At 43.2% G+C, this 27,144-nt stretch overlaps 1 protein-coding gene across 1 annotated transcript; it reads left to right on the top strand.

Moving 5' to 3' along the window:
• Window positions 1-66: 66 nt before the first annotated feature.
• On the top strand, window positions 67-26,070 carry LOC124027450 (isocitrate dehydrogenase [NADP], mitochondrial-like; the record flags this gene model as incomplete). Its single annotated transcript, XM_046339875.1, has 7 exons — window positions 67-232; window positions 2,146-2,306; window positions 2,413-2,626; window positions 3,160-3,302; window positions 4,084-4,106; window positions 9,246-9,397; window positions 25,943-26,070. Coding segments are annotated over 7 exons (987 nt in total), but the record flags the coding sequence as incomplete, so codon positions are not given.
• Between the last annotated feature and the right edge of the window lie 1,074 nt (window positions 26,071-27,144).

Genomic DNA, 27,144 nt, shown 5'->3' with positions numbered 1-27,144 from the left:
AACCAAACACATATACCCACTCCTTTCCTCTCCTCCATCCTCATTAAATGTGTTGCATTGTTCCAGCTGGTCCTGTCTAACGTGGACGTGGAGCTGAAGTATTATGACCTTGGTCTGCCGTGCCGCGACCAGACAGACGACCAGGTCACCATTGACTCGGCCATCGCCACCATGAAGTACAACGTCGCTGTCAAGTGTGCCACCATCACCCCGGATGAAGCCAGAGTCGATGGTATCTACTTTAATCACAGAAATACATTCTCTGGTTAGAAATAAATCATACATCCACAAGATGGATATTTGAATCCCGGGGGATAATACTTATTCAAGTGTTTCTATAAATATTTGTTTGACCATGGTTTCAGTGTCAGGTGGTAGATCAGTACTGCAGTTTGACAGTTAACAGCTTAACTCTTGTCAGGCCTTCATCCATGACCCTTACTCCTCAGAGTTGAAGATGTGGAAGAGTCAGGGTTAGATAGATAGTTAGGTAGTTACCTGGGCTAGGTGTAGTAATGTCAGGGTTAGGTAGATAGTTACCTGGGCTAGGTGTAGTAAGGTCAGGGTTAGGTAGATAGTTACCTGGGCTAGGTGTAGTAAGGTCAGGGTTAGGTAGATAGTTACCTGGGCTAGGTGTAGTAAGGTCAGGGTTAGGTAGATAGTTACCTGGGCTAGTTGGTCCCCCCATTGCAGCTATAACATGTTGGCGTGACCGTTTTGTGCGCCGGAGAATAAATTGACGATCTACTGAACCCTGCTCTCTGCGCCTGATTCCACCCACCACTCCTAGTATCCCGTGACAAGTATCTGGAGCATCAACATTTGTGGGTTCGATTACTGGCTCAAAATGGCCAGAAACAAAGCACTTTCTTCTGAAACTCGTCAGTCTATTCTTGATCTCAGAAATGAAGGCTATTCCATGCGAGAAATTGCCAAGAACTGAAGATCTTGTACAATGCTGTGTACTATTCTCTTCACAGAACAGCGCAAACTGGCCCTAACCAGAATAGAAAGAGGAGTGGGAGGCCCCGGTGCACAACTGAGCAAGAGGACAAGTACATTAGAGTGTCTAGTTTGAGAAACAGACACCTCACAAGTCCTAAACAGGCAGCTTCATTAAATAGTACCCGCAAAACACCAGTCTCTACGTCAACAGTGAAGAGGTGACTCCGGGATGCTGGCCTTTTTCAGTTTCAGTTTCTTCAGTTTCTTGGCAATTTATCGCATGGAATAGCCTTCATTTCTCAGAAGTGTATAGTTGTAGTGTATAGTTACCTGGGCTAGATGTAGTATGGTCAGGGTTAGATAGATAGTTAGTTACCTGGGCTAGATGTAGTAAGGTCAGGGTTAGATAGATAGTTCGTTACCTGGGCTAGATGTAGTAAGGTCAGGGTTAGATAGATAGTTCGTTACCTGGGCTAGATGTAGTAAGGTCAGGGTTAGATAGATAGTTCGTTACCTGGGCTAGATGTAGTAAGGTCAGGGTTAGATAGATAGTTTGTTACCTGGGCTAGATGTAGTAAGGTCAGGGTTAGATAGATAGTTTGTTACCTGGGCTAGATGTAGTAAGGTCAGGGTTAGATAGATAGTTAGTTACCTGGGCTAGATGTAGTAAGGTCAGGGTTAGATAGATAGTTAGTTACCTGGGCTAGATGTAGTAAGGTCAGGGTTAGTTAGTTAGTTAGTTAGTTAGTTAGTTAGTTAGTTAGTTAGTTACCTGGGCTAGGTGTAGTTGGGTTAGTTATATAGTTATCTGAGCTAGTTGTAGTAAGGTCAGGGTTAGATAGATAGTTAGTTACCTGGGCTAGATGTAGTAAGGTCAGGGTTAGTTAGTTAGTTAGTTAGTTAGTTAGTTAGTTAGTTAGTTAGTTACCTGGGCTAGGTGTAGTTGGGTTAGTTATATAGTTATCTGAGCTAGATGTAGTAAGGTCAGGGTTAGATAGATAGTTAGTTACCTGGGCTAGATGTAGTAAGGTCAGGGTTAGTTAGTTAGTTAGTTAGTTAGTTAGTTAGTTAGTTAGTTACCTGGGCTAGGTGTAGTTGGGTTAGTTATATAGTTATCTGAGCTAGATGTAGTAAGGTCAGGGTTAGAGTTATGGTTAGGTCTAATAGGTTAACTCAGGCCTCCATCTCTAACCCTAACAGAGTTCAAGCTGAAGAAGATGTGGAAGAGTCCCAACGGAAGCATCAGGAACATTCTGGGTGGAACCGTCTTCCGAGAGCCGATCATCTGCAAGAACATTCCCCGTCTGGTCCCTGGTTGGACGCAGCCAATAACGATCGGCAGACACGCCTTTGGTGACCAGGTAGATAAGTAACATACAATACGTGTTTTAGATTAGATTTGTATTCAATCACAGAGCATGTGAGGAATGTTCTGTTGTTGATGTTTGTTGTTGTGTTGTTCCACAGTACAGAGCCACAGACTTTGTAATCACCAAGCCAGGGAAGTTTAAGATGGTGTTCACCCCAGCTGACGGCAGCAAGGGGAGTGAGTGGGAGGTCTTTGACTTCGTCTCAGGAGGCTGTGGGTTGGGCATGTACAATACTGATGAGGTGAGCAGGCTGGGGCAGGTTCTTTTTTTAAAAGTTACACACTTTATTTTCCATCCAAGGAATGAAATTAGCCTTTGACATTAAAGAACATAAACTGAGCAAAAATATAAACACAACATGTAAAGTGTTGGTCCCATGTTTTGTGAGCTGAAATAAAAGATCTAGAAATGTTCTCTATGCACAAAAAGCTTATTTCACTCAAATTTGGTGGACAAATGTGTTTTACATCCCTGTTAGTGAGCACTTCTCCTTTGCCAAGATAATCCATCTACCTGACAGGTGTGGAAAATAAAGAAGCTGATTAATTGGCATGCTGACTGCAGGAATGTTGCCAGGGAATTGAATGTTAATTTCCCTACCATAAGCCTCCTCCAACATCGGTTTAGAGAATTTGGCAGTACATCCAACCGGCCTCATAACCGCAGGCCACGGGTAACCACGGCAGCCCAGGACCTTCACATCCGGCTTCATCACCAGCTGGATCATCTGAGACCAGCCAGACGGACAGCACCACTGAAGAATTTCTGCACAAACTGTTAGAAACGTCTCAGGGAAGCTTATCTTGTGCTCGTCGTCCTCACCAGGGTTTTGACCTGACTGCAGCTCGGCGTCATCACCAGGGTTTTGACCTGACTGCAGCTCGGCGTCATCACCAGGGTTTTGACCTGACTGCAGGTCGGCGTCATCACCAGGGTTTTGACCTGACTGCAGGTCGGCGTCATCACCAGGGTTTTGACCTGACTGCAGCTCGTCGTCCTCACCAGGGTTTTGACCTGACTGTAGCTCGTCGTCCTCACCAGGGTTTTGACCTGACTGTAGCTCGTCGTCCTCACCAGGGTTTTGACCTGACTGTAGCTCGTCGTCCTCACCAGGGTTTTGACCTGACTGCAGCTCGTCGTCCTCACCAGGGTTTTGACCTGACTGCAGGTCGGCGTCATCACTGACTTCAGTGGGCAACTGCTCATCTTCGATGGCCACTGGCACGCTAGAGAAGTTTGCTCTTCAGGGATGATTCCCGGTTTGAACTGTACCAGGCAACTGGTAGTGTTTTGTGGGCCAGCGGTTTGCTGATGTCAATGTTGTGAACAGAATGCCCCATGGTGGCAGTGGGGTTATGGTGTGGGCAGGCCTAAGCTATGGACAATGAACACAATTGCATTTTATCGATGGAAATTTGAATGCACAGAGATGCCGTGACGAGATCCTGAGGTCCATTGTCTTGTTATTCATCCTCCACGATCACCTTATGTTTCAGCATGATAATGTACAGCCTGTTTGTCCTGTCCAGTCCATCACCTCATGTTTCAGCATGATAATGTACAGCCTGTTTGTCCTGTCAATCACCTCATGTTTCAGCATGATAATGTACAGCCTGTCTGTCCTGTCCAGTCATTCCTGTCTGTCCTGTCCAGTCCATCCCACCTCATGTTTCAGTATGATAATGACCATCACAGCCTGTCTGTCCTGTCCATCATCCTTTGCATGTTTCAGCATGATAATGTACATGAGCCTGTCTGTCCTGTCCAGTCATTCCAGGAGATCTTTGAGGAGTAAGACATTTACCTGGCAGCCTACAGTATAGAGTGTTTCTGTCTGTCCTGGCAGCCCATCACAGTATAGAGTTGCACTGCATTCCACATGTATACTATTCTAGAGTAAGACATGGAGGTGGCAGCCTACAGTATACAGTTGCACTGCATTAATGTATACTATTTGACATTTACCTGGCAGCCTACAGTAGTTGCACTGCATTCCACAGGGAGTAAGACATTTACCTGGCAGCCTACAGTATAGAGTTGCACTGCATTCCACATGTATACTATTCTAGAGTAAGACATTCACCTGGCAGCCTACAGTATAGAGTTGCACTGCATTCCACATGTATACTATTCTAGAGTAAGACATTCACCTGGCAGCCTACAGTATAGAGTTGCACTGCATTCCACATGTATACTATTCTAGAGTAAGACATTTACCTGGCAGCCTACAGTATAGAGTTGCACTGCATTCCACATGTATACTATTCTAGAGTAAGACATTTACCTGGCAGCCTACAGTATAGAGTTGCACTGCATTCCACATGTATACTATTCTAGAGTAAGACATTCACCTGGCAGCCTACAGTATAGAGTTGCACTGCATTCCACATGTATACTATTCTAGAGTAAGACATTCACCTGGCAGCCTACAGTATAGAGTTGCACTGCATTCCACATGTATACTATTCTAGAGTAAGACATTCACCTGGCAGCCTACAGTATAGAGTTGCACTGCATTCCACATGTATACTATTCTAGAGTAAGACATTTACCTGGCAGCCTACAGTATAGAGTTGCACTGCATTCCACATGTATACTATTCTAGAGTAAGACATTCACCTGGCAGCCTACAGTATAGAGTTGCACTGCATTCCACATGTATACTATTCTAGAGTAAGACATTCACCTGGCAGCCTACAGTATAGAGTTGCACTGCATTCCACATGTATACTATTCTAGAGTAAGACATTCAACTGGCAGCCTACAGTATAGAGTTGCACTGCATTCCACATGTATACTATTCTAGAGTAAGACATTCAACTGGCAGCCTACAGTATAGAGTTGCACTGCATTCCACATGTATACTATTCTAGAGTAAGACATTCAACTGGCAGCCTACAGTATAGAGTTGCACTGCATTCCACATGTATACTATTCTAGAGTAAGACATTCAACTGGCAGCCTACAGTATAGAGTTGCACTGCATTCCACATGTATACTATTCTGGAGTAAGACATTCACCTGGCAGCCTACAGTATAGAGTTGCACTGCATTCCACATGTATACTATTCTAGAGTAAGACATTCACCTGGCAGCCTACAGTATAGAGTTGCACTGCATTCCACATGTATACTATTCTAGATATAGACTATACTAACTACTGTAGATATAGTCTATTCACCATATCTATAACTAACTAGATATAGTCTATTCACCATATTTATAACTTTATATAGTCTGTTCACCATATTTATAAACATATATATAATCTATTCACCATATTTATAACTAGATATAGTCTATTCACCATATTTATAACTATATATAGTCTGTTCACCATATTTATAAACATATATATAGTCTATTCACCATATTTATACTAGATATAGTCTATTCACCATATTTATAACTAGATATATAGTCTACTCACCATATTATACCTAACTAGACATACAACTCAACTTTGTCTAAGACAATGAAATGGGCTGCCTTGGAGAACCGATCAACCACCACCAGGGTAGTGGTAAGCCCTTGGGATGGAGGTAACCCTCTGATAAAGTCTACAGACAGGTGGGACCAGGGCTTGCTGGGGATGGGCAGAGGTTGTAGCAACCCAGCCGGTTGCTGGCGTAAGGACTTGCTTTGGGCACTGGTGGAACAGGGCACAACAAAGGATCTCACCTCAATCATGTTGAGCCACCGGAATTTCTGCCTCAGGAACTCCAGAGTCCGATTAACCCCTGGATGCCCAGGTAATTTAGAGGAGTCTCCCCATTGTAGTACTCGAGAACGGGCTGATTGCAGAACGTAGAGTCTGTTAGTGGGTTCCCCACCGGGGTCAGGTTCTCAGGTCTGGGCTTGTCGGACCGTGGTCTCAATACTCCATATCACAGCGGCCACAATGCGGGAGCTGGGGATGATGAGCTCGGAGTCCATCTCCTCGTTAGGGACATCCTGTTGGCGGGACAGGGTGTCTGCTTTCTGATTCTTGGGTCCCGGGCGATAGGCTGAAATCAAAATCGAGACCTCCGCAGTAGCCTTCGTGCATGCACCTGTGGGCTCAGACATGCGCGTCCCAGCTGCATGGGCTCCTCAATAATGGGTTCGGGGAGCTTGGGGTGCTCAGGAAACCAGGATAATGGGGTGGTGTCAAAAAGGCGCTGTTTCACGTGTTCTCGGAGGCAGTTGTCGATTCTGATTGCCAGAATTATCAGGGACTCAAGGTCCTCTTCCAGTTCCCGAGAGGCCAGTTCATCCTTGATGGAGTTGAACAGTCGGCTGGCTGCTTCTTGTCCGCTGAATGGGTGGTTGAAGACTCATCACAGCTCGGCAATGAAGGCTAATATTTATTTTTTAATTTGACCTTTATTTAACTAGGCAAGCCAGTTAAGAACACATTCTTATTTTCAATGACGGCCTAGGAACAGTGGATTAACTGTCGGTTCAGGGGCAGAACTGCAGGGTAGCCTAGTGGTTAGAGCGTTGGACTAGTAACTGGAAGGTTGCAGGTTCAAACCCCTGAGCTGACATGGTACAAAACTTTAGCTCTGCCCCTGAACAGGAACAGTTAACAGTTGAAAATAAGAATTTGTTCTTAACTGACTTGCCTAGAGGTAAAATAAAAAAATAATATTAGCCTTCATTGTCAGCTTGGGGATTTGAACTTGCAACCTTCCGGGTTACCGCTCTAACCTCTAGGCTACCCTGCCGCCCCAAATATGGAGCTGCAGGATGGTGGCTGTGTAACATGTATGCTAATAATCAGGAAGCAAGTACAGAGAGTGAATTTAATAGAACATGGAACAAAACAAGAAACATGAGTAGCGTAAAGACATAAAACAAAGGAACAGAAACAATAACGCCTGGGGAAAGAACCAAAGGGAGTGACAGATATAGGGGAGGTAATCAGGAAGGAGATGGAGTCCAGGTGGGTAACAACATTCTTGATCTGGGTGATCTCTGCTGGGTCAATGTTTTGGCAGAAGCTTGCTGTAATATGATAAGGTTAGAGACCGGTGCAGAGAAGAGTCCAGACGAGGAATCAGTGGTTCAGGATAAACATAATACTTTACTGAGAAACGGTGGCCACAGGATCACAGTATACTTGAAAAAACAACAAACACTAAGTCTCAAAAACTCACCCAGGAAACGAACGCACAACAGAAATCACTTCGTTTAACAGGGAAATCATAATGGGTAAATTGGACACACCTGAGTGTCGTCAATGTCTCTAGGATGGTCTCTAACACCCTCTGGTGACAGGTGGACCATGACAGGTCGGTAGCAGAGAGAACAGTCTATGACTTGGGTTACTGTAGTCTTTCACACATTCTCGGCCTTCGTCTGACACGGCCTAATATGGAGGCCTTGGATAGCATGAAGCTTGGCCCCAGTGATGTACTGGGCCGGACGCACTACCTCTGTAGGACCTTACGGTCGGATACCGACTGGTCAGGATGCTCTCGATGGTGCAGCTGAACTTTTTGAAGATCTGGAGACCCATGCCAAATCTTTTCAAGCTCCTGAGGGGGAAAAGGCATTGTCGTGCCCTCTTCACGACTGTCTTTGAGTGTTTGGACCATGATAGTTTGTTGGTGATGTGGACGCCAAGGAACTTGAAGCTCTCAACCTGTTCCACTACAGCCCCGTCGATGTGAATGGGGGCGTGCTGGGTCCTCCTTTTCCTGTAGTCCACGATCATCTCCTTTGTCTTGATCACGTTGAGGGAGAGGTTTTTGTCTTGGCACCACACAGCCAGGTCTCTGACGGCCTCTGACCGACTGTCTCATTGTTGTCGGTGATCAGGCCTACCACCGTTGTGTCATCAGCAAACTTGTTGGTGTTGGAGTCGTGCTTGCCACGCAGTCGTTTGTGAACGGGACTAAGGAGGGGACTAAGCACGCACCCCTGAGGGGCCACTGTGTTGAGGATCAACGTAGCATATGTGTTGTTGCCTACCCTTACCTCCTGGGGGCGGCCCATCAGGAAGTCCAGGATCCAGTTGCAGAGGGAGGTGTTTAGTCCCAGGGTCCTTAGCTGCTTTGTGGGCGCTATGGTGTTGAGCGTTGAGCTTTCATCAATGAACAGCATTCTCACATAGGTGTTCCTTGTGTCCAGGTGGTAAAGGGCAGTGTTGAGTGCGATTGAGATTGCATCATCTGTTGGGGCGATACGCGAATTGGAGTGGGTCTAGCGTTTCCGGGATGATGGAGGTGATGTTAGCCATGACCAGCCTTTCAAAGTACTTCATGGCTACCGACATGAATGCTACAGAGCAGCAGCAGACATTTAAGCAGGTTACCTTTGCTTTCTTAGCCACAGGGACTATGGTGGTCTGTTTGAAACATGTAGGTACTACAGACTTGGTCAGGGAGAGGTTGGAAATGTCAGTGAAGACACTTGCCAGTTAGTCGGCACATACATAGATGGTAGGGTAGCCGACGAATTCTCACAAGGCACCCTGATCTGCACCCATGTTATTTCCTTCCTTTCTTCGTGTGAATAAAAGGGATTTTGGCCTTGTCTGGGAGCAACATTATGTCCTTCACGTCAGACTCATTAAAGAAAAAATCTGAATCCAGTTTGAGGTGAGTAATCACTGTTCTGATATCCAGAAGCTCTTTTCGGCCATAAGAGACGGTAGCATCAGCATTATGTACAAAATAAGTTACAAACAATGCGAAAAAACACACAAAATAGCACAATTGGCGCCATTTTCTTATCATTCTGTACCATGCTGAAATTCCATGATACAGATTGAATAGAGGCCACAGTCTATTCACCATAAAAAATATCACATAAAAACCATATAAAGTTATTGACATGCCAAAGTGGCTTGCCAAGGTAGACAGTATCTTTCCTTGCTGATTCTTCCCCAGTGTTAACAGTTAATCTAGGCCTGCTTTAAAAGCTCCCCTGTGTTCTCTACAGGAACTACAAGCCAGAGTTTGACAGGCTGAAGATCTGGTACGAGCACCGCCTCATTGATGACATGGTGGCACAAGTCCTCAAGTCCTCCGGAGCCTTCGTCTGGGCCTGCAAGAACTACGATGGAGATGTTCAGTCTGACATATTGGCTCAAGGTGAGACCAACACTAATATATAATATACTGTATATACAGTACCAGTCAAAAGTTTGGACGCCGACTCATTCAAGGGTTTTTCTTGATTTTTACGATTTTCTACATTGTAAAATAATAGTGAAGACATAAAAACTATAAAATAACACATATGAAATCATGTAGTAACCAAAAAAGTGTTAAACAAATCTAAATATATTTTATATTTAAAATTCTTTAAAGTAGCCAACCTTTGACCTGACGACAGCTTTGCACACTCTTGGCATTCTCAAAACCATCAAGCGCTATGATGAAACTGGCTCTCATGAGGACATGAAGACCCAAAGTTACCCCTGCTGCAGAGGACATGTTCATAAATGCTTCACAGAGTTCAAGTAACAGACACATCTCAACATCAATCAGGCCTTCATGGTCAAATTGCTGCAATGAAATCACTACTAAAGGACACCAATAAGAGACTTGCTTGAGCCAAGAAACATGAGCAATGGACATTGGACAGATTTGGACATTAGACCGGTGGAAATCTGTCCTTTGGTCTCATGAGTCTAAATTTGAGATTTTTGGTTCCAATCGCCGTGTGTTTGTGAGACGCAGAGTAGGTGAACGTAGGATCTCCACATGTGTGGTTCACACCGTGAAGCATGGAGGAGGAGGTGTGATGTTGCTTTGCTTGTGACACTGTCAGTGATTTATTTAAAATTCAAGGCACACTTAACCAGCATGACTACCTCAGCATTCTGCAGCAATACGCCATCCCATCTTGTTTGTGCTTAGTGGGACTATCATTTGTTTTTTAACAGGACAGTGACCCAACACAGCTCCACACTGGGTAAGGGTTATTTGACCAAGGAGAGTATTGAAGTGCTGCATCAGATGACCTGGCCTCCACAATCATCTGACCTCAACCCAATTGAGATGGTTTGGGAAAAGTTGGACCGCAGAGTGATGGAAAAGCAGCCAACAAGTGCTCAGCATATGTGGAACTCCTTGGAAAAGCATTCCTCATGATGCTGTTTCAGACAATGCCAAGAGTGTGCAAAGCTGTCATCGAGGCAAAGGGTGGATACTTTGAAAAATCTAAAATCTATTTTGATTTGTTTAACACATTTTTGGTTACTACATGATTCCATATGTTTTATTTCACAGTTTTGATGTCTTCACTAATATTTTACAATGTTTTTTTTAATAAAGAAAAACCCTTGAATGAGTAGGTGTGTGCAAACTTTTGACAGGTACTGTACATACAGTAATAATATATAATGATAATAAAACAATAATGGAATTGTTCAGTCTGACATACTGTCCCAATGTGAGACCAACACTAATATATAATATACTGTTTATACATACAGTAATATAGTTATTATTATTATGAAAATGTTCAGTCTGACATACTGGCTCAAGGTGAAACCACAGTCTAACTGTACATACATATGTTCCAATCATCGTCCAATATAATCTCATATTTTCTCTTAACTTCTAAGGGTTTCATGTTTTTATTGCTGAGAAAGGTCCACCTTGTAGCTAGCAGGAGTCCTCTTAAAGTATAATCACATCAGAAAGTCTGGATGTACAGTTCCTTCAGAAAGTGTTCACACCCCTTGACTTTTTACACATTTTGTAGAGTTACAGCCTGAATTTAAAATTAATACAATTTCGATTTTGTATCACTGGCCTACACACAATAACCCGTATTGTCAAAGTGGAATTATGTTTTTTGAGATATAATTTTTTTTATTAAAAATTAAAAGTTTAAATGTGACTCACCAGCTCAAATCGGTCTTATGTAGCAAAAAAATATATATATATATATATATTTTTTACATTGGATAAAAGTAGATACTCAGAGCTACAAAATGGTATTTTATACACTTCATCTGCTTTGAATGTTGATTAACTTGTAAACTCACTTTTGAGAAAAGGGCCTTTGAATGTTTTGGTACCTACTGGAGAGCTCTCCTTTGTCTTCACCCATTCAACATTGTTCACAGTGAGTAGTGTAGTAAAGATGAAGACTAAAAGTGGTAGTAGCCTACATCAAGGAACAATTCTAAAAGTGGTAGTAGCCTACATCAAGGAACAATTCTAAAAGTGGTAGTAGCCTACATCAAGGAACAATTCCAGTTAAACAGAAAGTGTTAGGGTTAGGGTTAGGGGTTAGGGTTAGGGTTAGGGTTAGGTGTTCTACATCAAGGAACAATTCCAGTTAAACAGAAAGTGTCCAGATAAAAACATGTTATAAATATTAGATGACACTTACCCAGACACACTGGTCTAAATGGATGGGTCTATAACACCCAGACACACTGGTCTAAATGGATGGGTCTATAACACCCAGACACACTGGTCTAAATGGATGGGTCTGTAACCCCCAGACACACTGGTCTAAATGGATGGGTCTGTAACACCCAGACACACTGGTCTAAATGGATGGGTCATGTGAATGAAATGCTATAACCCCCAGACACACTGGTCTAAATGGATGGGTCATGTGAATGAAATGCTATAACCCCCAGACACACTGGTCTAAATGGATGGGTCATGTGAATGAAATGCTATAACCCCCAGACACACTGGTCTAAATGGATGGGTCATGTGAATGAAATGCTACAACCCCCAGACACACTGGTCTAAATGGATGGGTCATGTGAATGAAATGCTATAACCCCCAGACACACTGGTCTAAATGGATGGGTCATGTGAATGAAATGCTATAACCCCCAGACACACTGGTCTAAATGGATGGGTCATGTGAATGAAATGCTATAACCACCAGACACACTGGTCTAAATGGATGGGTCTGTAACCCCCAGACACACTGGTCTAAATGGATGGGTCTATAACCCCCAGACACACTGGTCTAAATGGATGGGTCATGTGAATGAAATGCTATAACCCCCAGACACACTGGTCTAAATGGATGGGTCATGTGAATGAAATGCTATAACCACCAGACACACTGGTCTAAATGGATGGGTCATGTGAATGAAATGCTATAACCCCCAGACACACTGGTCTAAATGGATGGGTCATGTGAATGAAATGCTATAACCCCCAGACACACTGGTCTAAATGGATGGGTCATGTGAATGAAATGCTATAACCACCAGACACACTGGTCTAAATGGATGGGTCATGTGAATGAAATGCTATAACCACCAGACACACTGGTCTAAATGGATGGGTCATGTGAATGAAATGCTATAACCCCCAGACACACTGGTCTAAATGGATGGGTCATGTGAATGAAATGCTATAACCCCCAGACACACTGGTCTAAATGGATGGGTCATGTGAATGAAATGCTATAACCCCAGACACACTGGTCTAAATGGATGGGTCATGTGAATGAAATGCTATAACCCCCAGACACACTGGTCTAAATGGATGGGTCATGTGAATGAAATGCTATAACCCCCAGACACACTGGTCTAAATGGATGGGTCTATAACCCCCAGACACACTGGTCTAAATGGATGGGTCATGTGAATGAAATGCTATAACCCCCAGACACACTGGTCTAAATGGATGGGTCATTTGAATGAAATGCTATAACCCCCAGACACACTGGTCTAAATGGATGGGTCATGTGAATGAAATGCTACAACCCCCAGACACACTGGTCTAAATGGATGGGTCATGTGAATGAAATGCTACAACCCCCAGACACACTGGTCTAAATGGATGGGTCATGTGAATGAAATGCTATAACCCCCAGACACACTGGTCTAAATTGATGGGTCATGTGAATGAAATGCTATAACCACCAGACACACTGGTCTAAATGGATGGGTCATGTGAATGAAATGCTACAACCACCAGACACACTGGTCTAAATGGATGGGTCATGTGAATGAAATGCTATAACCCCCAGACACACTGGTCTAAATGGATGGGTCATGTGAATGAAATGCTATAACCACCAGACACACTGGTCTAAATGGATGGGTCATGTGAATTAAATGCTATAACCCCAGACACACTGGTCTAAATGGATGGGTCATGTGAATGAAATGCTATAACCACCAGACACACTGGTCTAAATGGATGGGTCATGTGAATGAAATGCTATAACCCCCAGACACACTGGTCTAAATGGATGGGTCATGTGAATGAAATGCTATAACCCCAGACACACTGGTCTAAATAGATGGGTCATGTGAATGAAATGCTATAACCCCCAGACACACTGGTCTAAATGGATGGGTCATGTGAATGAAATGCTATAACCACCAGACACACTGGTCTAAATGGATGGGTCATGTGAATGAAATGCTATAACCACCAGACACACTGGTCTAAATGGATGGGTCATGTGAATGAAATGCTATAACCCCCAGACACACTGGTCTAAATGGATGGGTCATGTGAATGAAATGCTATAACCCCCAGACACACTGGTCTAAATGGATGGGTCATGTGAATGAAATGCTATAACCACCAGACACACTGGTCTAAATGGATGGGTCATGTGAATGAAATGCTATAACCACCAGACACACTGGTCTAAATGGATGGGTCATGTGAATGAAATGCTATAACCACCAGACACACTGGTCTAAATGGATGGGTCATGTGAATGAAATGCTATAACCACCAGACACACTGGTCTAAATGGATGGGTCATGTGAATGAAATGCTATAACCCCCAGACACACTGGTCTAAATGGATGGGTCTATAACACCCAGACACACTGGTCTAAATGGATGGGTCTATAACACCCAGACACACTGGTCTAAATGGATGGGTCATGTGAATGAAATGCTATAACCCCCAGACACACTGGTCTAAATGGATGGGTCATGTGAATGAAATGCTATAACCACCAGACACACTGGTCTAAATGGATGGGTCATGTGAATGAAATGCTATAACCACCAGACACACTGGTCTAAATGGATGGGTCATGTGAATGAAATGCTATAACCCCCAGACACACTGGTCTAAATGGATGGGTCATGTGAATGAAATGCTATAACCCCCAGACACACTGGTCTAAATAGATGGGTCATGTGAATGAAATGCTATAACCACCAGACACACTGGTCTAAATGGATGGGTCATGTGAATGAAATGCTATAACCCCCAGACACACTGGTCTAAATGGATGGGTCATGTGAATGAAATGCTACAACCACCAGACACACTGGTCTAAATGGATGGGTCATGTGAATGAAATGCTATAACCACCAGACACACTGGTCTAAATGGATGGGTCATGTGAATGAAATGCTATAACCCCCAGACACACTGGTCTAAATGGATGGGTCATGTGAATGAAATGCTATAACCCCCAGACACACTGGTCTAAATGGATGGGTCATGTGAATGAAATGCTATAACCCCAGACACACTGGTCTAAATGGATGGGTCATGTGAATGAAATGCTATAACCACCAGACACACTGGTCTAAATGGATGGGTCTGTAACCCCCAGACACACTGGTCTAAATGGATGGGTCTATAACCCCCAGACACACTGGTCTAAATGGATGGGTCATGTGAATGAAATGCTATAACCCCCAGACACACTGGTCTAAATGGATGGGTCATGTGAATGAAATGCTATAACCCCCAGACACACTGGTCTAAATGGATGGGTCATGTGAATGAAATGCTATAACCCCCAGACACACTGGTCTAAATGGATGGGTCATGTGAATGAAATGCTATAACCCCCAGACACACTGGTCTAAATGGATGGGTCTATAACCCCCAGACACACTGGTCTAAATGGATGGGTCATGTGAATGAAATGCTATAACCCCCAGACACACTGGTCTAAATGGATGGGTCATGTGAATGAAATGCTACAACCCCCAGACACACTGGTCTAAATGGATGGGTCATGTGAATGAAATGCTACAACCCCCAGACACACTGGTCTAAATGGATGGGTCATGTGAATGAAATGCTATAACCCCCAGACACACTGGTCTAAATTGATGGGTCATGTGAATGAAATGCTATAACCACCAGACACACTGGTCTAAATGGATGGGTCATGTGAATGAAATGCTACAACCACCAGACACACTGGTCTAAATGGATGGGTCATGTGAATGAAATGCTATAACCCCCAGACACACTGGTCTAAATGGATGGGTCATGTGAATGAAATGCTATAACCACCAGACACACTGGTCTAAATGGATGGGTCATGTGAATTAAATGCTATAACCCCCAGACACACTGGTCTAAATGGATGGGTCATGTGAATGAAATGCTATAACCACCAGACACACTGGTCTAAATGGATGGGTCATGTGAATGAAATGCTATAACCCCCAGACACACTGGTCTAAATGGATGGGTCATGTGAATGAAATGCTATAACCCCCAGACACACTGGTCTAAATAGATGGGTCATGTGAATGAAATGCTATAACCCCAGACACACTGGTCTAAATGGATGGGTCATGTGAATGAAATGCTATAACCACCAGACACACTGGTCTAAATGGATGGGTCATGTGAATGAAATGCTATAACCACCAGACACACTGGTCTAAATGGAACCATAACCCCAGACACACTGGTCTAAATGGATGGGTCATGTGAATGAAATGCTATAACCCCAGACACACTGGTCTAAATGGATGGGTCATGTGAATGAAATGCTATAACCACCAGACACACTGGTCTAAATGGATGGGTCATGTGAATGAAATGCTATAACCACCAGACACACTGGTCTAAATGGATGGGTCATGTGAATGAAATGCTATAACCACCAGACACACTGGTCTAAATGGATGGGTCATGTGAATGAAATGCTATAACCACCAGACACACTGGTCTAAATGGATGGGTCATGTGAATGAAATGCTATAACCACCAGACACACTGGTCTAAATGGATGGGTCATGTGAATGAAATGCTATAACCCCCAGACACACTGGTCTAAATGGATGGGTCTAATAACACCCAGACACACTGGTCTAAATGGATGGGTCTATAACACCCAGACACACTGGTCTAAATGGATGGGTCATGTGAATGAAATGCTATAACCCCCAGACACACTGGTCTAAATGGATGGGTCATGTGAATGAAATGCTATAACCCCCAGACACACTGGTCTAAATGGATGGGTCATATAACACCCAGACACACTGGTCTAAATGGATGGGTCTATAACACCCAGACACACTGGTCTAAATGGATGGGTCATGTGAATGAAATGCTACAACCCCCACACTGGTCTAAATGGATGGGTCATGTGAATGAAATGCTATAACCCCCAGACACACTGGTCTAAATGGATGGGTCATGTGAATGAAATGCTATAACCCCAGACACACTGGTCTAAATAGATGGGTCATGTGAATGAAATGCTGTAACCCCCAGACACATTGGTCTAAATGGATGGGTCATGTGAATGAAATGCTATAACCCCCAGACACACTGGTCTAAATGGATGGGTCATGTGAATGAAATGCTATAACCCCCAGACACACTGGTCTAAATGGATGGGTCATGTGAATGAAATGCTATAACCCCCAGACACACTGGTCTAAATGGATGGGTCATGTGAATGAAATGCTATAACCACCAGACACACTGGTCTAAATGGATGGGTCATGTGAATGAAATGCTATAACCACCAGACACACTGGTCTAAATGGATGGGTCATGTGAATGAAATGCTATAACCACCAGACACACTGGTCTAAATGGATGGGTCATGTGAATGAAATGCTATAACCCCCAGACACACTGGTCTAAATGGATGGGTCATGTGAATGAAATGCTATAACCCCCAGACACACTGGTCTAAATGGATGGGTCATGTGAATGAAATGCTATAACCACCAGACACACTGGTCTAAATGGATGGGTCATGTGAATGAAATGCTATAACCACCAGACACACTGGTCTAAATGGATGGGTCATGTGAATGAAATGCTATAACCACCAGACACACTGGTCTAAATGGATGGGTCATGTGAATGAAATGCTATAACCACCAGACACACTGGTCTAAATGGATGGGTCATGTGAATGAAATGCTATAACCCCCAGACACACTGGTCTAAATGGATGGGTCTATAACACCCAGACACACTGGTCTAAATGGATGGGTCTATAACACCCAGACACACTGGTCTAAATGGATGGGTCATGTGAATGAAATGCTATAACCCCCAGACACACTGGTCTAAATGGATGGGTCATGTGAATGAAATGCTATAACCACCAGACACACTGGTCTAAATGGATGGGTCATGTGAATGAAATGCTATAACCACCAGACACACTGGTCTAAATGGATGGGTCTATAACACCCATACACACTGGTCTAAATGGATGGGTCTATAACACCCAGACACACTGGTCTAAATGGATGGGTCATGTGAATGAAATGCTACAACCCCCAGACACACTGGTCTAAATGGATGGGTCATGTGAATGAAATGCTATAATGGGTCCCCCAGACACACTGGTCTAAATGGATGGGTCATGGGAAATCATGTGAATGAAATGCTATAACCCCCAGACACACTGGTCTAAATGGATGGGTCTATAACCCCCAGACACACTGGTCTAAATGGATGGGTCATGTGAATGAAATGCTATAACCCCCAGACACACTGGTCTAAATGGATGGGTCATGTGAATGAAATGCTACAACCCCCAGACACACTGGTCTAAATGGATGGGTCATGTGAATGAAATGCTACAACCCCCAGACACACTGGTCTAAATGGATGGGTCATGTGAATGAAATGCTATAACCCCCAGACACACTGGTCTAAATTGATGGGTCATGTGAATGAAATGCTATAACCACCAGACACACTGGTCTAAATGGATGGGTCATGTGAATGAAATGCTACAACCAACCACCAAATGACATGTGAATGAAATGCTATAACACTGGTCTAAATGGATGGGTCATGTGAATGAAATGCTATAACCACCAGACACACTGGTCTAAATGGATGGGTCATGTGAATGAAATGCTATAACCCCCAGACACACTGGTCTAAATGGATGGGTCATGTGAATGAAATGCTATAACCACCAGACACACTGGTCTAAATGGATGGGTCATGTGAATGAAATGCTATAACCCCCAGACACACTGGTCTAAATGGATGGGTCATGTGAATGAAATGCTATAACCCCCAGACACACTGGTCTAAATAGATGGGTCATGTGAATGAAATGCTATAACCCCCAGACACACTGGTCTAAATGGATGGGTCATGTGAATGAAATGCTATAACCACCAGACACACTGGTCTAAATGGATGGGTCATGTGAATGAAATGCTATAACCACCAGACACACTGGTCTAAATGGATGGGTCATGTGAATGAAATGCTATAACCACCAGACACACTGGTCTAAATGGATGGGTCATGTGAATGAAATGCTATAACCACCAGACACACTGGTCTAAATGGATGGGTCATGTGAATGAAATGCTATAACCCCCAGACACACTGGTCTAAATGGATGGGTCTATAACACCCAGACACACTGGTCTAAATGGATGGGTCTATAACACCCAGACACACTGGTCTAAATGGATGGGTCATGTGAATGAAATGCTATAACCCCCAGACACACTGGTCTAAATGGATGGGTCATGTGAATGAAATGCTATAACCACCAGACACACTGGTCTAAATGGATGGGTCTATAACACCCAGACACACTGGTCTAAATGGATGGGTCTATAACACCCAGACACACTGGTCTAAATGGATGGGTCATGTGAATGAAATGCTACAACCCCCAGACACACTGGTCTAAATGGATGGGTCATGTGAATGAAATGCTATAACCCCCAGACACACTGGTCTAAATGGATGGGTCATGTGAATGAAATGCTATAACCCCCAGACACACTGGTCTAAATAGATGGGTCATGTGAATGAAATGCTGTAACCCCCAGACACATTGGTCTAAATGGATGGGTCATGTGAATGAAATGCTATAACCCCAGACACACTGGTCTAAATGGATGGGTCATGTGAATGAAATGCTATAACCCCAGACACACTGGTCTAAATGGATGGGTCATGTGAATGAAATGCTATAACCCCCAGACACACTGGTCTAAATGGATGGGTCATGTGAATGAAATGCTATAACCACCAGACACACTGGTCTAAATGGATGGGTCATGTGAATGAAATGCTATAACCACCAGACACACTGGTCTAAATGGATGGGTCATGTGAATGAAATGCTATAACCACCAGACACACTGGTCTAAATGGATGGGTCATGTGAATGAAATGCTATAACCCCCAGACACACTGGTCTAAATGGATGGGTCATGTGAATGAAATGCTATAACCCCAGACACACTGGTCTAAATGGATGGGTCATGTGAATGAAATGCTATAACCACCAGACACACTGGTCTAAATGGATGGGTCATGTGAATGAAATGCTAAATGGTCTAAATGGATGGGTCATGTGAATGAAATGCCCACCAGACACACTGGTCTAAATGGATGGGTCATGTGAATGAAATGCTATAACCACCAGACACACTGGTCTAAATGGATGGGTCATGTGAATGAAATGCTATAACCCCCAGACACACTGGTCTAAATGGATGGGTCTATAACACCCAGACACACTGGTCTAAATGGATGGGTCTATAACACCCAGACACACTGGTCTAAATGGATGGGTCATGTGAATGAAATGCTATAACCCCCAGACACACTGGTCTAAATGGATGGGTCATGTGAATGAAATGCTATAACCACCAGACACACTGGTCTAAATGGATGGGTCATGTGAATGAAATGCTATAACCACCAGACACACTGGTCTAAATGGATGGGTCTATAACACCCATACACACTGGTCTAAATGGATGGGTCTATAACACCCAGACACACTGGTCTAAATGGATGGGTCATGTGAATGAAATGCTACAACCCCCAGACACACTGGTCTAAATGGATGGGTCATGTGAATGAAATGCTATAACCCCCAGACACACTGGTCTAAATGGATGGGTCATGTGAATGAAATGCTATAACCCCCAGACACACTGGTCTAAATAGATGGGTCATGTGAATGAAATGCTGTAACCCCCAGACACATTGGTCTAAATGGATGGGTCATGTGAATGAAATGCTATAACCCCCAGACACACTGGTCTAAATGGATGGGTCATGTGAATGAAATGCTATAACCCCCAGACACACTGGTCTAAATGGATGGGTCATGTGAATGAAATGCTATAACCCCCAGACACACTGGTCTAAATGGATGGGTCATGTGAATGAAATGCTATAACCCCAGACACACTGGTCTAAATGGATGGGTCATGTGAATGAAATGCTATAACCACCAGACACACTGGTCTAAATGGATGGGTCATGTGAATGAAATGCTATAACCCCCAGACACACTGGTCTAAATGGATGGGTCATGTGAATGAAATGCTATAACCCCCAGACACACTGGTCTAAATGGATGGGTCATGTGAATGAAATGCTATAACCCCAGACACACTGGTCTAAATGGATGGGTCATGTGAATGAAATGCTATAACCCCCAGACACACTGGTCTAAATGGATGGGTCATGTGAATGAAATGCTATAACCCCCAGACACACTGGTCTAAATGGATGGGTCATGTGAATGAAATGCTATAACCCCCAGACACACTGGTCTAAATGGATGGGTCATGTGAATGAAATGCTACAACCACCAGACACACTGGTCTAAATGGATGGGTCATGTGAATGAAATGCTACAACCACCAGACACACTGGTCTAAATGGATGGGTCATGTGAATGAAATGCTGTAACCACCAGACACACTGGTCTAAATGGATGGGTCATTTGAATGAAATGCTATAACCACCAGACACACTGGTCTAAATGGATGGGTCATGTGAATGAAATGCTATAACCCCCAGACACACTGGTCTAAATGGATGGGTCATGTGAATGAAATGCTATAACCCCCAGACACACTGGTCTAAATGGATGGGTCATGTGAATGAAATGCTGTAACCACCAGACACACTGGTCTAAATGGATGGGTCATGTGAATTAAATGCTGTAACCACCAGACACACTGGTCTAAATGGATGGGTCATGTGAATGAAATGCTGTAACCACCAGACACACTGGTCTAAATGGATGGGTCATTTGAATGAAATGCTATAACCACCAGACACACTGGTCTAAATGGATGGGTCATGTGAATGAAATGCTATAACCCCCAGACACACTGGTCTAAATGGATGGGTCATGTGAATGAAATGCTATAACCCCCAGACACACTGGTCTAAATCGATGGGTCATGTGAATGAAATGCTATAACCACCAGACACACTGGTCTAAATGGATGGGTCATGTGAATTAAATGCTATAACCCCCAGACACACTGGTCTAAATGGATGGGTCATGTGAATGAAATGCTATAACCCCCAGACACACTGGTCTAAATGGATGGGTCATGTGAATGAAATGCTATAACCCCCAGACACACTGGTCTAAATAGATGGGTCATGTGAATGAAATGCTATAACCACCAGACACACTGGTCTAAATGGATGGGTCATGTGAATGAAATGCTATAACCCCCAGACACACTGGTCTAAATGGATGGGTCATGTGAATGAAATGCTACAACCACCAGACACACTGGTCTAAATGGATGGGTCATGTGAATGAAATGCTATAACCCCCAGACACACTGGTCTAAATGGATGGGTCATGTGAATGAAATGCTGTAACCCCCAGACACACTGGTCTAAATGGATGGGTCATGTGAATGAAATGCTATAACCCCCAGACACACTGGTCTAAATGGATGGGTCATGTGAATGAAATGCTATAACCCCCAGACACACTGGTCTAAATTGATGGGTCATGTGAATGAAATGCTATAACCACCAGACACACTGGTCTAAATGGATGGGTCATGTGAATTAAATGCTATAACCACCAGACACACTGGTCTAAATGGATGGGTCTATAACACCCAGACACACTGGTCTAAATGGATGGGTCTATAACACCCAGACACACTGGTCTAAATGGATGGGTCATGTGAATGAAATGCTATAACCCCCAGACACACTGGTCTAAATGGATGGGTCTATAACACCCAGACACACTGGTCTAAATGGATGGGTCTATAACACCCAGACACACTGGTCTAAATGGATGGGTCATGTGAATGAAATGCTATAACCCCCAGACACACTGGTCTAAATGGATGGGTCATGTGAATGAAATGCTATAACCCCCAGACACACTGGTCTAAATGGATGGGTCATGTGAATGAAATGCTATAACCCCAGACACACTGGTCTAAATGGATGGGTCATGTGAATGAAATGCTATAACCACCAGACACACTGGTCTAAATGGATGGGTCATGTGAATGAAATGCTATAACCACCAGACACACTGGTCTAAATGGATGGGTCATGTGAATGAAATGCTATAACCCCCAGACACACTGGTCTAAATGGATGGGTCATGTGAATGAAATGCTATAACCCCCAGACACACTGGTCTAAATGGATGGGTCATGTGAATGAAATGCTATAACCACCAGACACACTGGTCTAAATGGATGGGTCATGTGAATGAAATGCTATAACCACCAGACACACTGGTCTAAATGGATGGGTCATGTGAATGAAATGCTATAACCCCCAGACACACTGGTCTAAATGGATGGGTCATGTGAATGAAATGCTGTAACCACCAGACACACTGGTCTAAATGGATGGGTCATGTGAATGAAATGCTATAACCCCCAGACACACTGGTCTAAATGGATGGGTCATGTGAATGAAATGCTGTAACCACCAGACACACTGGTCTAAATGGATGGGTCATGTGAATGAAATGCTGTAACCACCAGACATATCCAGTGGTGGAAAAAGTACTACATTGTCATACTTGAGTAAAAGTATAAATCATTTCAAATTCCTTATATTCAGCCAGACGGCACAATTGTAGTTTATTTTTTATTGACGGATAGCCAGGGGAACAATGTACTTAAGTTTCAAAAATAAAAGTACAAATATAAACTATTTCAAATTCCTTATATTAAGCAAACCAGACGGCACAATTGTATTTTTTTGTACTTTTATTGACGGATAGCCAGGGGCACACTCCATCACTCAGACATGATTTACAAACAAGGCATTTGTGTTTAGTGAGTCTGCCACACCAGTGGCAGTAGGGATGACCAGGGATGTACTCTTGGTAAGTGTGTGAATTGGAAAATTTTCCTGTCAAAATGTAACGAGTACTTTTGGGTGTCAAGGAAAATGTATGGAGTAAAAAGTACATTCTTTTCTTTACGAATGTAGTGAAGTAAAAGTTGACAAAAATAGAAATAGTAAAGTAATGTACAGATACCACAAAAAACGACATAAGTCGTACTTTAAAGTATTTTTACACCGATGCCCAAAGGGTAGCCTTTTAAAGCATTTCATGGCTACAGACGTGAGTGCTATGAGTCAGTAGTCATTTAGGCAGGTTACCTTGGTGTTCTTGGGCACAGGGACTATGGTAGTCTGCTTGAAACTTGTTGGTATTACAGACTCAGACTGGGAGAGGTTGAAAATGTCAATGAAGACACTTGCCATTTGGTCAGCGCATGCTCGGAGTATGTACAGTCCTGTACTGTACGTACAGTCACTGTGGGGACGACGTCCTCGATGCACTTATTGATAAAGCCATTGACTGATGTGGTGTATTCCTCAATGTCACCGGAAGAATCCCTAACATATTCCTGTCTGTACTAGCAAAACAGTCCTGTAGCTTAGCATCCGCTTCATCTGACCACTTTTTTTATAGACCAAGTTACTGGTGCTTCCTGCTTCAATTTTAGCTTGTAAGCAGGAATCAGGAGGATAGAGTTATGGTCATATTTGCCAAATGGAGGGAGAGCTTTGTACGCGTGTCTGTGTGTAGAGTAAAGGTGGTCTAGAATTTTTTCCCCTCTGGTTGCACATTTAACATGCTGATAGAAATGAGGGAAACTGAATTAATTTTCCCTGCATTAAAGTCCCCGGCCACTAGGAGCGCCGCCTCTGGATGAACGCTTTTCTGTTTGCTTATGGTGGAATACAGCTCATTTAGTGTGGTTTTAGTGCCAGCCTCGGTCTGTGGTGGTATGTAAACAGCTATGAAAAAAACAGATGAAAACTCTTTATCATGCATGAGATACTCTACCTCAGGCGAGCAAAACCTTGAGACTTCATTAGATATTGTGCACCAGCTATTGTTTACAAATGACAAATGTCTTACCAGAGGCTGCTGTTCTGTCCTGACGATAGTGTATAACATAGACCTCCGCCCCGTGTCTTACCAGAGGCTGCTGTTCTATCCTGCCTATAGAGTGTATAACATAGACCTCCGCCCCGTGTCTTACCAGAGGCTGCTGTTCTGTCCTGCCTATAGAGTGTATAACATAGACCTCCGCCCCGTGTTTTACCAGAGGCTGCTGTTCTGTCCTGACGATAGTGTATAACATAGACCTCCGCCCCGTGTCTTACCAGAGGCTGCTGTTCTGTCCTGCCTATAGAGTGTATAACATAGACCTCCGCCCCGTGTCTTACCAGAGGCTGCTGTTCTGTCCTGACGATAGTGTATAACATAGACCTCCGCCCCGTGTCTTACCAGAGGCTGCTGTTCTGTCCTGCCTATAGAGTGTATAACATAGACCTCCGCCCCGTGTCTTACCAGAGGCTGCTGTTCTGTCCTGCCTATAGAGTGTATAACATAGACCTCCGCCCCGTTTCTTACCAGAGGCTGCTGTTCTGTCCTGCCTATAGAGTGTATAACATAGACATCCGCCCCGTGTCTTACCAGAGGCTGCTGTTCTGTCCTGCCTATAGAGTGTATAACATAGACCTCCGCCCCGTGTCTTACCAGAGGCTGCTGTTCTGTCCTGACAATAGAGTGTATAACATAGACCTCCGCCCCGTTTCTTACCAGAGGCTGCTGTTCTATCCTGCCTATAGAGTGTATAACATAGACCTCCGCCCCGTGTCTTACCAGAGGCTGCTGTTCTGTCCTGACGATAGTGTATAACCCGCCAGTTGTATGTTCTTAATATCGCCGTTCAGCCACGACTCTGTGAAACATAAGATATTACAGTTATAAATGTCCTGTAGGTAAGATGTATGTGTTTTCAGTTTGTTAGATTTATTTTCCCAGCGATTGAACGTTAGCTAGCAGGATGGAAGGCAAGGGCAGATTAGCCACTCGTCGCCTGATCCTCACAAGGCACCCTGATCTCTTTCCGCAAAACCTCCATTTCCTTTTCCAGCGAATCACCGGGATCTGGGCCTGGTCGGGTGCCTGTAATAGTATATAAAATCAAATCAAATGTATTTATAAAGCCCTTCTTACATCAGCTGATGTCACAAAGTGATGTCACAAACCCAGCCTAAAACCCCAAACAGCAAGCAATGCAGGTGTAGAAGGTGGTAAGGAAAACTCCCTAGAAAGGCCAGAACCTAGAGGAACCAGGCTATGAAGGGTGGTTAGTCCTCATAGACACCCTCTTGTTGTTGTTGCATAGGTTTTGGCTCCCTGGGTCTAATGACGTCAGTGTTGGTGTGTCCTGATGGGAAGACCATTGAGGCAGAGGCAGCCCACGGCACTGTGACACGGCACTACCGCCAACACCAGAGGGTAAGGAACCTCTAACCCTAATTCTATCCCTGACTCACGCCACGGTAACCAGCAACTGAGCATTAGGACCTTTCCACGCTGGTGGGAAATTCAATCTAATTGCTAATGCTAATGCTGCTGCATAGCCAGTAACTGTTACAAATATCGTCTCCTCTTGTAGGGTAGATCACCATGTCACTGTTAAAACTATCCTCCTGTATGGTAGAGCTACCAGAACCATTTCACTAGGCATGTTTATACCTGGTTCTAACATCAATTGTTTGTCCTGATCTTGTCCTCATTCTGATTGTACCCACATTTTTAGATGATAAAAGAATATATACAGTACCAGTCAACAGTTTGGACACCGACTCATTCAAGGGTTTTCTTTATTTGGACTATTTTCTACATTGTAGAATAATAGTGAAGACATCAACACTATGAAATAACACATAAGGCACAGGTTGACTACTGTGAAGAATCTGAAATACAAAATATATTTTGATTTATTTATCACTTTTCTGGTCACTACATGATTCCATGTGTTATTTCATAGTTTCACTATTATTCTACAATGTAGAAAATTGTACAAATAAAGAAAAGCCCTTGAATGGGTTGATGTCCAAACTTTTGACTGGTACTGTATATATTTAGATATATATTATTCTATTATAACCCTAACCCTGTATATATTTAGATATATATTATTCTATTATAACCCTAACCCTGTATATATTTAGATATATATTATTCTATTATAACCCTAACCCTGTATATATTTAGATATATATTATTCTATTATAACCCTAACCCTAACCCTGTATATATTTAGATATATATTATTCTATTATAACCCTAACCCTAACCCTGTATATATTTAGATATATATTATTCTATTATAACCCTAACCCTGTATATATTTAGATATATATTATTCTATTATAACCCTAACCCTGTATATATTTAGATATATATTATTCTATTATAACCCTAACCCTAACCCTGTATATATTTAGATATATATTATTCTATTATAACCCTAACCCTGTATATATTTAGATATATATTATTCTATTATAACCCTAACCCTGTATATATTTAGATATATAT

Source organism: Oncorhynchus gorbuscha, unplaced genomic scaffold, assembly GCF_021184085.1.
Source record: "Oncorhynchus gorbuscha isolate QuinsamMale2020 ecotype Even-year unplaced genomic scaffold, OgorEven_v1.0 Un_scaffold_3242, whole genome shotgun sequence".
Taxonomy (NCBI): domain Eukaryota; kingdom Metazoa; phylum Chordata; class Actinopteri; order Salmoniformes; family Salmonidae; genus Oncorhynchus; species Oncorhynchus gorbuscha.
This window is presented reverse-complemented; position numbering and strand designations above follow the sequence as displayed.